The sequence below is a fragment of the Ipomoea nil genome, unplaced genomic scaffold, assembly GCF_001879475.1.
Source record: "Ipomoea nil cultivar Tokyo-kokei standard unplaced genomic scaffold, Asagao_1.1 scaffold2647, whole genome shotgun sequence".
Lineage (NCBI taxonomy): Eukaryota > Viridiplantae > Streptophyta > Magnoliopsida > Solanales > Convolvulaceae > Ipomoea > Ipomoea nil.
In genome coordinates this window covers 2,183,174-2,195,841 of record NW_017619075.1, presented here as the reverse complement: position 1 = coordinate 2,195,841, position 12,668 = coordinate 2,183,174, and the positions used below count along the sequence as shown (strand labels likewise).

The 12,668-nt window shown below is 27.8% G+C and overlaps 1 protein-coding gene across 1 annotated transcript; it reads right to left on the bottom strand.

The window, feature by feature from the left end:
* Positions 1-10,057: 10,057 nt before the first annotated feature.
* LOC109154548 (protein GAST1-like) lies at positions 10,058-11,644 on the bottom strand. The gene is made up of 4 exons (XM_019302320.1): positions 11,354-11,644; positions 11,159-11,212; positions 10,692-10,725; positions 10,058-10,558 (listed from the first exon to the last, which is right to left on the bottom strand). Exons 1-4 carry the CDS (start codon positions 11,531-11,533, stop codon positions 10,377-10,379), a joined length of 450 nt encoding a protein of 149 aa, XP_019157865.1. The 5' UTR covers positions 11,534-11,644; the 3' UTR covers positions 10,058-10,376.
* Between the last annotated feature and the right edge of the window lie 1,024 nt (positions 11,645-12,668).

The following is a 12,668-nucleotide window of genomic DNA, read 5'->3' as shown; positions in this document are numbered from 1 at the left end:
TTTGGTTTTATTAAATTTTGGAAGTATTAAAAACTAGGGAAAATGGCACTTTCTCCCCCTGTGTTATATACTTATAGCACTTTTTCCCCCTAAATTATTTAAGTGTCAGTTTTTCCCCCTGATATATTAAATGGACATATTTACCCTTAAAATAAATATTTCATTTATTTTTCTTCTCCAACAAATTATAACCACGATTTGAAAAAATAAAATGCATTAATTGTTGAATTTTTTGAATACTTTAAAAATAAATAAAAAAAAATTAAAATAAAGTTTGAACCAACAGTTCAAATTGGATCCGAAATCATGAACCGACGATTCAAAATAGAAACCAAATCGCGATTATATATACTTATATGTGAGAGTCAATATAAATGCGAAAAAAAAATATACACTATTTGCAAATATTATAATTCTAATTTTAAGCTATCGCTAGTAGTTGTTCTGATTTGAATCTCCGATTCACGGTCCAGGAGCCATTTTTTTTCCAGTTGATGATTTTAATAAACGGAACCCCAAATATTGGGTTATGTTATGAATTATAACCGAAATTTTTTTATTTGATTGCTATAGTGTTCGGTTCAGTTCGAACCGAACCGTGGTCATCCCTACGTATAAGCAATAATTTGTTGAAGAAGATAAATAAATAAAATATTTATTTTAAGGGTAGAAATGTCCATTTAATATTATAAAGGGGGAAAACTGCCACTTTTATAATAATTGAGAGGGCAAATGTGAATGCATGAATAACTCAGGGGGAAAAAGTGCTATAAACATATAACACAGGGGGAAAAAGTGCCATTTTCCCTAAAAACTATCATAATTTTTTTTTTTTTTTTAATTTAACTTTTAAAGGGGTAGCTCAAGTTACAAATGAGATTCTACGTGTGAATAATCTTTGGGATAACCTAAGACGGGAGGAATTTATTGCACAAAAACGCTAAGACACAGGATCAGGAAAAGGGAAGCCCAACGAATTTCAGATGCAAAGCCCCACACTTGGTTGTGAAAGAAGGCACAAGTCTATTGACTTGGCTTGAAGAGCCCCTCTTCCATCACCAGGTACTCCCAATGTGTTGACCACACGCCCTATCATAGCCTTTCCACGAGTAGGACAATTCCCCACGCTCTTGGACCAACTCTCGTATTTTGCGGAGATATAGATGTGAAACACTTCGTAGTTTACACCAAGAAATAATAATAATTTTTTTTTGAAACTACAAACGGGAGGGGGACATTCCAGGCTAAGGGATAGAAAAACAAAACAGCCTACTCCGTCTCAAGCATGAGACGATCACTCACAGCTCCCATTTGATCATTACAAACCAAAGTTTCACAGTCAGGGGGAGGGGAAGCAAAAATAATACAAGGCTCCCTCCTGTTAGCAGCTACCGTAGCAAAAAAGTCTGCAACAGAATTCTATTCACGGAAGACATGCACTAACTCGATGCTACCACCTCTACAGAGTAAATCTCTGCACCGTCTCTTTATAGTTCCCTTATGGTGTTCGCTATTGTTGGCGTCATTAAGAACCTCATTAACATCTTTGCAATCAGTCTGAACTTCCAAGTTTAAGGTTCCTTTGGATTCCATAATAAAACTTTTTAAAATGACCATTTTTTAAATATATTACATATTCAACAACTATAATACATTTGAGAGGTTGAAAATTGAACTTACATTGTGGTCTCTTGTTTTAAAGTTACAATCTAACTAGTGTCACTTGGCTACAAAGTATTGGTGGATTTAATTTTCGTAAGTATGTCAGAACGAACAAATTATACCCTGAATCAGGGTCTACCTTGTATTACAGATCCTTGTTCAAAATAACTTTCGTTAACAATTTATGCGCACACATAATATTCTATACATACAGTTACAGTTTATGTGTTAGTAGTTATTATTTTATGTGTTTCTAGTTAACATGTTATGTGTATTCAATTTATTTAGAGTTCTACTACATAGACTCCCAAAATTCTACTCCCTCATTTATACTCCCTGAGGTGGCAATCCAGGATTGGTTATTTTCATCAAGTACACCAAGTATTTTCCATTTATTTAAAAGCATATAAATTATTAACTGTAAGTACAAAATATGTCAATTGAAGATACATAATTTTTAAAGTAGAGTTCACAATGCAAGATGAACATTTGTCTTGGGAAAAATGAGGTTAGGCCTCATGTATTGTCCTCCAAAGCAAATCCATTACACCATGGGCTTTCTTAAACCGACAGCACACTGATAAACTGCCGAAAGGAAGCCCAAAACTGAAAATTGCTAAAGGAAATAGTAGCCTGATTAAGGAAGGTGTACATTTCACCAATCTATATCTATATCTATATTCTATATATATATAAAAGTAAAATCCTCCTTTTTCATTTTTCCGCTCAAACTTTGTAGTCAAATTAATTAAATATATTATATATTTTATTGGTCAAATACTTAATAAAGCTTATTTGGTAAGTAAATGAAAAATAGAAATTTAGTAATATCAATATTATGAATTAATTAGGAATAAGATTAATTAGGGATATTAATATAATAAATTGATTAGGAATATCAATATAATGAATTGATTAGGGCAATACCTTAAATAAATAAATACACTTTCTTTTTGAAAAATTTTACAAATTTATAATTCTCATATTTTTCACCTATAAATACAATGAGTTGATGACTACAAAAATTATAAGTCTTCATTTTATATTGCATCCCTTTTTTCCCACTAGGTCTTCAACTTTGATCATCCAATTTAGTTGCGTTTCGAAATTAACGGTAGGTTTAGCATCCAAGTAGTTTGATTGGATTGGATACAATACGTTTTTCATTGTTGTATTGTCTAAATTTAATACTTTTTTCAGCGAAAAGCTATTCATATCATATGCCTAGATTACGATTTATTTTGAATATTTCTACGGTTACTCCAAGTCCATTTCAGATATTGATTTTTGCTTCTATTGAAGTTTCATTATCATTGATGAAAGGCAGCCTCATGTGAATCTCGCTTTGAGTGGTGCCTACTCTTGCCCGTTTAATTTAAAGGGATGCTGAGTGCTGATAATAGTCAATACACCAATTGACTATTATTATATTCTTCTTAGTTCTTTGCGTTGATTATTCAAATAATCGGACTTCTGAAGTTCTGATTTGTTAAGTTGTTTTATTCTCATGGTGCCGATTTTGACAGTTATGAAGTCCATGCTCAATTCCTCATTGTATAGGTCAAAAGTGTATTTCTTCTTTGGCGTAATTATGGGATCGCCATAATTACTCCGTAGTAGTAGTAGTAGTAGTAGTAGTAGTAGTAGTGGTAGTAGTGGTAGTAGTGGTAGTAGTGGTGGTAGTGGTGGTGGTGGTAGTAGTGGTAGTAGTGGTAGTAGTGGTAGTAGTGGTAGTAGTGAGTGGTAATAATAATAATAATAATAATAAGTGGTAATATTATTGTTCAAATATAATATTAAAAAATCTAATTTTAATTGGTAATCTACCTTCTATATTAATCTATATTTATATTCTATATTAATTAATAAAAACAAATCTTCCTTTACAAGTTCCTGCCTAAACAATTAATAATAATATGAAAAAATGAAAAAGAATGGATGGAAGCGGTACGCCCAAACAATTAATAATAATATTAGAAAAAAAAATTAATAATAATATGGAAATATGGAAAATAATGGAAGGAATATTAGTCATCTGAATGTTTTCTACACTCTAAAAAATGGAAAAGAATCAATAAGCAGTATAAGGAAAAGAATCATTAAGATATTTTAATATTAATCTTTTACGGAAGATTTTGCATTAAAAATAGAATAGAATTGGTTATTAATAATTTAGCCTTATTTTACTATTAATCTTTAAGAAAAAATCTGCGTAAAAAATGTAATAGAATCGGTTATTAATAATTTAACTTTATTTTAACTATATTAATCTTTAAGAAAAGTTCTGCGTAAAAAATTGTATTAGAATTGGTTATTAATAATTTAGCTTTATTTTACTATTAATCTTTAAGGAAGATTTTGTTAAAAAAATAAAATAAAATTAATTTTTAATAATTTAAATTAATATTAAAGTACATATATTTTCCTATCCGTAATACAATTTTACTTATTATTTTACAAAATATTCAAATAATAATTGGTAATATTATTGTTCAATTATAATAAAAACTTAAATTTTAATTGGTAATCTATACTCTATATTAATTAATAAAAACAATATCCTCCTTTATAAGTTCCTGCCTAAACAATTAATAATTAATAATAATATGAAAAAATGGAAATGAATGGAAGGAAGTCGTACGCCAAAACAATATAGAATAATACTGAGAAGGAAATTAATAATAATATGGAAAAATGGAAATGAATGGAAGGAAATGTTAGTCATGTGAATTTTTTTTACACTCTGAAAAATGGAAAAGAATCAATAAGCAGTATAAAAAAAATCATTAAGATATTTACTATTAATCTTTTAAGAAAGATTTTGCATAAAAAATAGAATAGAATTGGTTATTAATAATTTAGCCTTATTTTACTATTAATCTTTAAGAAAAAATTCTACATAAAAAAATGTAATAAAATCGGTTATTAATAAGTTAGCTTTATTTTACTATTAATCTTTAAGGAAGATTTTGCTTAAAAAATGAAATAGAACCAATCTATCTATATATAATTAAAAGTAAAACCATCCTACCCAAATTTTCACCCCAAAACTTAGGGGCATTTCTGTAATATCTTCTATCATTTATAAATAGGTATTATATACAATTAATAATATTTAATCTATATATAGGAAGAAGAATATTATTATACTAGAAAATTTAGAATTTATGCATAGTGCATATATAAATTACACGTAATTTATAAAACTAATCAAATGTTAATGTTAATAATAATAATTTTAAATTCAGAATTATAAATTAGATATTAAGGTAATAATTAATCTATATATATATATTATATATTATTATTATTATTATTATATTATTATTATTATATAAAAATCATCCTATTTTATTTTTCCGTCCAAACTTTTGTAATAAAGCTTATTTGGTAAGTAAATCTTAAATCGAAATTAATAATAATAATAATAATAATAATAATAATAATGATAATAATAATAATAATAATAATAATAATAATAATAATAATAATAATAGTTATGTAATTATGAATATAAAGATTCAGTAATTGTGAATATGAAGTTTAAAAATTATGAATATACACCTTTATAATTATGAACATATAGTTGAGTAATTATGAACATAGAGTTTTGTAGTTGTGAATATAGAGTTCAATAATTATGAATATGAAGTGGAAACACTAACGGTGGGACTAAAAGTGGAACACATTCAATAATAGTGGTTATAAAGTGGAAAAAAAAATTAAGGTGGACTAAAATTGGAAACGCCCCCCCCTATAACCGCAGGACCAAAAATGGAATTTACTCTTATGAACATATAGTTCAGTAATTATGAACATAGAACTATGTTCACCTTGCAAAGTCGACACGGTTCCACATCATAACTATTCGATTCACCGTGTTACATGTAGTATCTGTTCATATAAACTTTCTCAACCTATTGAAGCCCAAAGTTTCAAAAAGCTCTTATTAAAGAAACCTTATTTTAATGGTTTCTTATTTTAGGTTTTTTTTTTTTTTTTTTTTTTTTTTTTTTTTTTTTTTTTTTAAATTTATTAGGGGGTTGGCTAAGATTAGCCCAAAATGTATATGTGTTGTTTTAGTTTTTAGCAGTTAGCAAAATTGCTAAGTTATTAAATAATATTTTTGATGTTTTGATTAAATATAAAATGTTAAACATGCGAATTTTTTTAAAATTTTGGAGAATTCACCAAATAATCAAATTACAATAACAACAACAACAACAGTAATAATAATAATAATAATAATAATAATAATAATAATAATAATAATAATAATAATAATAATAATAATAATAATAATAATAATAATAATAATAATAATAATAATCCAAACAAAACTATATACCTAATAAAATTAAAATTAACAAAAAAAAAAAAAAAAAAAAAAAAAAAAAGACAAAGGAGAGCCACAGGCTCCCTTTGTAAAAAATGTGGGTTTATTTTCACCCTACATTGAAAATGTTTGAAAAGATGAGCTCTTGAGCTCCTCTATATAAGAGGTACAAATATAATTGTTTGCCCATCGATGTGGCGAGTATTGAGAAGTCAAAAGGTTTTTATTTAATAAATCTTAGCTTTGTCTTCTCATTTTAGTTTTATTTATTTATTATTTATTATTTATTAGTGGGGGTTAGGAAAGATTAACCCAAAATGTATGTGTTATTTTAGTTTTTAGCGGTTTGGAGCAAATTACTTAGTTACTAAATAATATTTTTGGTGTTTTGATTAAAGATAAATTGTTAAAATGACGAATTTGTCAATAATAATAATAATAATAATAATAATAATAATAATAATAATAATAATAATAATAATAATAATAATAATAATAACAACAAAACGATATGCATAATAAAATTAAAATTAAAAAAAAAAAAGACAAAAGGGAGTCACGGGCTCCCTTTGTAAATGATGTGGGATCATTTTGATCTCACATTGAAAATGTTTGGAAAGAGGAGCTCTGGAGCTCCTCTATATAAGAGAAGCAATGTTCCTCTTACAAACATAATTGCTTGGCCATCAATTTGGAGGGTGTGGTTGAGTGTAAGAGACTTATCCATCCTTAACCAAAGGTCAAGGGTTCGATCCTTGGATTTGGGAATGGAATAGTCTTAAATCTCTAAGCCAGCTGTCCCACCCAAAATAGGTGCTTATAATTCAGCGAGGGAATTAGTCATTGTGTCTGACGGTGAAAACCCTGAGTTTACCAAAAAAAAATCAATGTGGGCAAGTATTGAGAAGTCCAAAGTATTTTTTTTTTTTTTTGGTGTGGTTAGAAGTAAAGGAAAATTAGAAATGGAAAGGAAATATCTCAAAAATAATATTTTACATCATCAAATAGTAAAGACATATTTTAAAAAATAGTAAAGAGAAATTTAAAATGGAACGAAAATATTTCATTAATAATATTCTACATCATCAAATTAAAATAGAACCAAAATTATGTAAAAATATCACTGCATCTATATTCTAATTGACTAATTGATTAGAATAATTGATTGAAAATGAATCTAATATTACTAATTGATTGAAAATATAAAAGTAAATGAATATTAATAATTGACTGTAAATAAAAAAGATCTATAATTGACTAAAAAAATGGTCAGATCATTGCATTTTAATTAAAAATGTAATGAAAAATAAAAATTGGAGGAAAATATTCTAATAATAATATTCTACATTATCAATAGTAAATGCATATTTTAAACAATAGTAAAGGTAAATTAAAAATGGAACGGAAATATTTCAATAATAATTCCTCATCATCAATTAAAAATAGAACGAAAGTTAGGTAAAAATATCACTGCATTTGATATTCTAATGGACTAATTGACTAAAAATAAAAAAGAATAATTGGCTGAAAATGAATCTGATATTACGAATTGATTGAAAATATAAAAGGATAACTAATTGAGTGATATTCTACTATTATATATTTTCACCCAAGTAAGCAGTCCTGATGGAGAAGATGTTAGCTCTAGACGAAGATGAACAAGATTGTGTTGTCACTACCAATGTCATCTACAAAGAGGTTTCAATAATGTGTAAATATAATCGGTGATATTAATTTTTTTAAAAATGAAAATATTGTTATATATCTAAACAAAAAAATATATCTTACTTCCATACGAATGAATAAGGATAGCAATTCATTTCTATAACTGAATTGTTAGAGAACGAGTACATTTGCCTAATTTATGAAAATACTAAACAATGATAAATAAAATCTTTAAAATTATAGGACCGCATGCGTACATCTAGACATTAGTTATTACTTTGAGCAATTATTTGCACAAATTCAAGCAATGATAACATCAAAATATATAAACAATTCAAATCATATCTTTAATTACATTATATAATATTTGATGTTCTAATTTAAATAATTATATATCGATTCATATATTCTTAATATATTACAACAAATTCATTCCGTGCATCGCACGGGCGCAAATACTAGTTTTAAAAATAAAGAATGAAGATTGAAAAATTTTAAAAATAAATGCGACTTTAAAAACTTGAAGGTGGAAGTAGTTGTTGAGTTTTGAAAATACTAATTACAATAATTTTTTTGGGAGAGTCACTTCATGCCATTAAACCACAAAGTCATTGAAAATAATAATCACAACTCTTCATACAACTTATAAAGAGTTACATTCAATATTAGTCATTTGATTATTACAACTTTTGAGTTTCAAAAATTTGTCACTTTTAGTCATCAAATGATAAGATTTTGTACCAAATTTGATGCCTAACTAGGATTAAAAATGGCAAAATTTTAAAGTTAAGCACTATATCTGATTAATTTAAAGTTGACGACTACAATTTTTTTTTTTTTTTTTTTAAAGTTGAGGAATTAAAAGTGAATTAACCTTATTTGTTTTTTTTTTTTAATATTCATTCTTCTTTACAAGGTAATATTTGTTTCATATTTGACCATTCACCACCAGAGTTTGTTTATGTGACCACCTATTTAGAATAGTAGCAGAATTGTCATCACACTACATAATAGTTGACAAAGAAATTAACATTACTTGTAAATTAATTGATTTTATTGTAAATTGAATAATTGATCAAATAATGTTGTAATAAGGTAATGTGTTTGGGGTGACCGGTCAATGGGTTTCAAGACGTGCTTTTTTTGTAAAACTTAAAAGTGTGTAATTTTTTACACTTTGCTTCTGTTTTTCAGGACGTGCGTTTTTTTTTCTTCTCATTGATTTGAGTCATTGATCTATATTTGATCAACGTCTCAGATCTCACTGCATGTTTCACCTGGGACCTACTTCGCATGAAATCTCATCCCTATATATATGTATATATGTATATATATATATATATATATATATATATATATATATATATATATATATATATATATATATGTGTGTGTGTGTGTGTGTGTGTGTGTGTGTGTGTGTGTGTGTGTGTGGGCTAATTGAATGACAACACATAGCGAGAGTTTACAATTATGATGGTATTTAGTTGATAATTTTTATACCTTACTATCATTTTTTTTTTGGTCGAGGGAAGAGGGAGGAACCCCGCTGGCTATCTCCTGCTCTCTTTGCCACCACGCTTCAGCACACCAAAAGTATGTTTGTTTGCATACTTATTTTTTTTTTATGCTACTATTAGATTCAAATCTTTTAATAATCATAAAACTCATTATAGTATTCATTTTCTATTTTTGAACAACAGAATCAAAAAATGAATAGGAAGAAAGAAATGTGTTTTATATGTATTATATGTTTTTATTTATTTTAATTTCAATTTTATATACTACCAAACAAAAAGACTTTTTTTATTTATTTTTTATACTTAAATCCATTACAAATTTTAAATATTTAAATTTAATTACAATTTCTTAAAATATCAAACGCCCTTTATGTCATCATGTGTTTGATGTCCCTCTTGATGGTCATTGTCCCCTAGCTACTTATGATTGACGTGGTGGGAATACTGTTGTCTTGTTTTATAACTGGTTGAATTATTTTTTCATTTCGTCTCCCTTGTATATAAAAATATTTATTTAATGAGATTTTTTTTTGAAGCTTTAATATTCCATACCCTACTGCACTTAATTAACTCATCATATGATCAATCTAGATGCATAGAGTGTCACGTTTGTATATATTCCATGATGTTCAAATTAAACTTGATAATAATAATAATAATAATAATAATAATAATAGTATTATTATTATTATTATTATTATTATTATTATTATTATACACAAATGAGTACATACTCGTACAAAAATAAGTACTATGAAAGAGTTGGTTTATAATGAGTAATGACATTTGAGTATCGATTGAGACTGGATTGAATTATTAGTTCCGTCTCATTAAATGTAGATATTAATACAATTTATTTTAAAAAGGGTGAATATAATAAACTTTTAATTACTATGAAGAGATAGATATGTTACTAAATATTGATAAATTTAAGTACAAGCACATACAATAACTCAACTTAAATTAAAATCTAAAAAACGGATCAGATTCGATGATATTCTTAGATCATTTTCTTCGACCTCTAGTCTACTAAGGGAAATACTATAATAATAATTATTTTCCCCATAATATATGAGAGAGGGATCGGAGGTGGATAATGATCCCATCCGTTTTTCTTAACAAAATACTTATAATAATATATAAATTTTAAAAAAATATGTTGTTAATTAATTGGTGGTGAAATAGATATATAATTAAGGGCATTTGGGGCCTCCTCTCTTGGTCTTCCAGTTATTGTAGCAGGGGCAAACTTGTTTGTTGCCGTAAGTCCCCGGCGGCACACACAGACACTTGGCGCAGCACTTTTGGCAGAAGAACAAACACGGCTTCTTGAACGCCGTCTTCGAGCACCGGAAACTGCACTTCGGCGAGCACTCTGCATATATCCCCCGGCCGCCGGCCGGCCACCCAACAATTGTTATTAATTAATTACTTAATAATAATCATCATAATAATTTGTCTTAATTAATTGAACTAATTAATTATTGTAATGAAATTATTTGGCATACCTTGAGGACGCAGGCTGCCTTCAGTCACACCATACTGCACTCCAACAAATACCATGTTAGTTAATTATATTAGTGGAAATTAAATATAATCATATATAATTATAGTAGTTGAATATAATGTTATGTAATAATCTAAACAATTTGTCTAAAATGATAGTTTAGCAATTTTTTATAGTCATTACTTGTGAACTAGTCCACAATGTATGAGTTAATCAGACAAAATTATATACTTCAAAATAAATTATTCGAGACGTGTAACATTATATTGTATTTTACTATTATTACGTATTGTCGTCAGAATACTTGAACGCCTCCCATTAGAGGTGTCTCTTCTCAATCATTAGTCAATCTAGCTAACTCGATCTGGTTCATTATTATAATGGGTAGTTACAATTCATAGTCCTAATTAAGATAAGTTATTATTATATTATAGGTGAGAAAAAGTATAATGGTGCAGTGTTAATTACCATGCGGTTGTTACCCAGTGGCTGCGGGGTAGATGAATGTGCAGCCATTGAAGCCTGTAAAAGTAAACATCAATCACAACAACTATGTTAAGCTGCTATGAATCCTTAACATTTTCGAACAAGCTAATTAATTAAGCTAAAATTAAGACAATGCAAATTAACTAAATGGCAGAAACTGTAGTGTACTGAACTAACCTGATTCTGAAACATAATAACAAAGATGAAGATTGAGAACTTGAGGATGGTGAGCATTGTAGCCATTTTTGCCATGCTTGAGAGAAAGAAAGAAACACAGAGGAATTGAATGATGAGAAGGGATATATAGAGAGAATTTGTGTGGAGTTGAAAAGGGAAGAGGATGGGATATTTATACATATAAAAAGGGAGAGGGAGATCAGAGTGGTAACTAGCTAGGGTCTACATTTGCACTATCCACTCTCAAGTGGATACTAAATTCATCACCAACTAATGTCTATCAAGTAACAATGATTTAAAAATGTTATTATACTTTATTCAAAGTATTATCAAATCTCCATCAACGCTTATATATTAGAAACTTGGCACTTTTTTTTTTTTTTTTTTTTTAGTACTATTGGCCGTGTTACATGTACTATATATCTATTTAAATATACTTTTTCAACCTATTAAAGCCCAATGAGTCAATACCGCCTCCACTCGAACCCATGACCTCACATTTCGGAGAGTCACTTCATGCCGCTTGACCACAAGGTCTTGGCCTTTGCATGTTATTTAAAAGTGTATATATTTTTTTAAGGGTCACATTTTTGCAGTGTGAGACCGTTTTATGGATCCTTATCTGTGAGATGAATCAGATCAGATCAATTTATAAATGTACTACGTACTTTTACTAAAATATGTAATACTAATTAGAAATAAAATATTTGTTACTTATAAGAGATCGAAAAATGTAATACTTTTGAAGAAAAATGTAATACTTTTACATTTTGATGTAAAACTATTACATTTTTCCTCAAAAATATTATATTTTTTCTTATAAGTAATATTGACAAGTGTTTGTTCTTTATAAGGCAAAATGTAATACTTTTAGAGAGTGTTTAGTAGCCAAAAAAGTGTTATATTTCATTTTGACCTGACCCGCCTTACAGATAAAGATCAGTAAAGTGGTTTTACTTTATTTTTAATTTTTTATTTTATTTTTTACTTCGGTACAGGCTTTTTGTAGGGATAGTGAATTTATGAGGACGTCAGCTGTTGTCGTCCAGTGTGGTGAGCCCCTCCCTAGTCCCTACTTGGGACTTTTAATCTGTTTTGGACGAATTTTTACTCCTTTTTGGACAAAAACTATGGGATTGATATAGAGAGGGAACAAAATTTCATTTCTTGCATTGTATATTTGTAATTTTGTATGGTTGGGAATAAAAAGGATAATGTGAATTAGTAAATGTGGTAGATGAAATGGTCCTACGTTGCATGTGGGAGAGATGTACGTACACAGGAATTCAATATCAGCCATATATATAAGAAGATA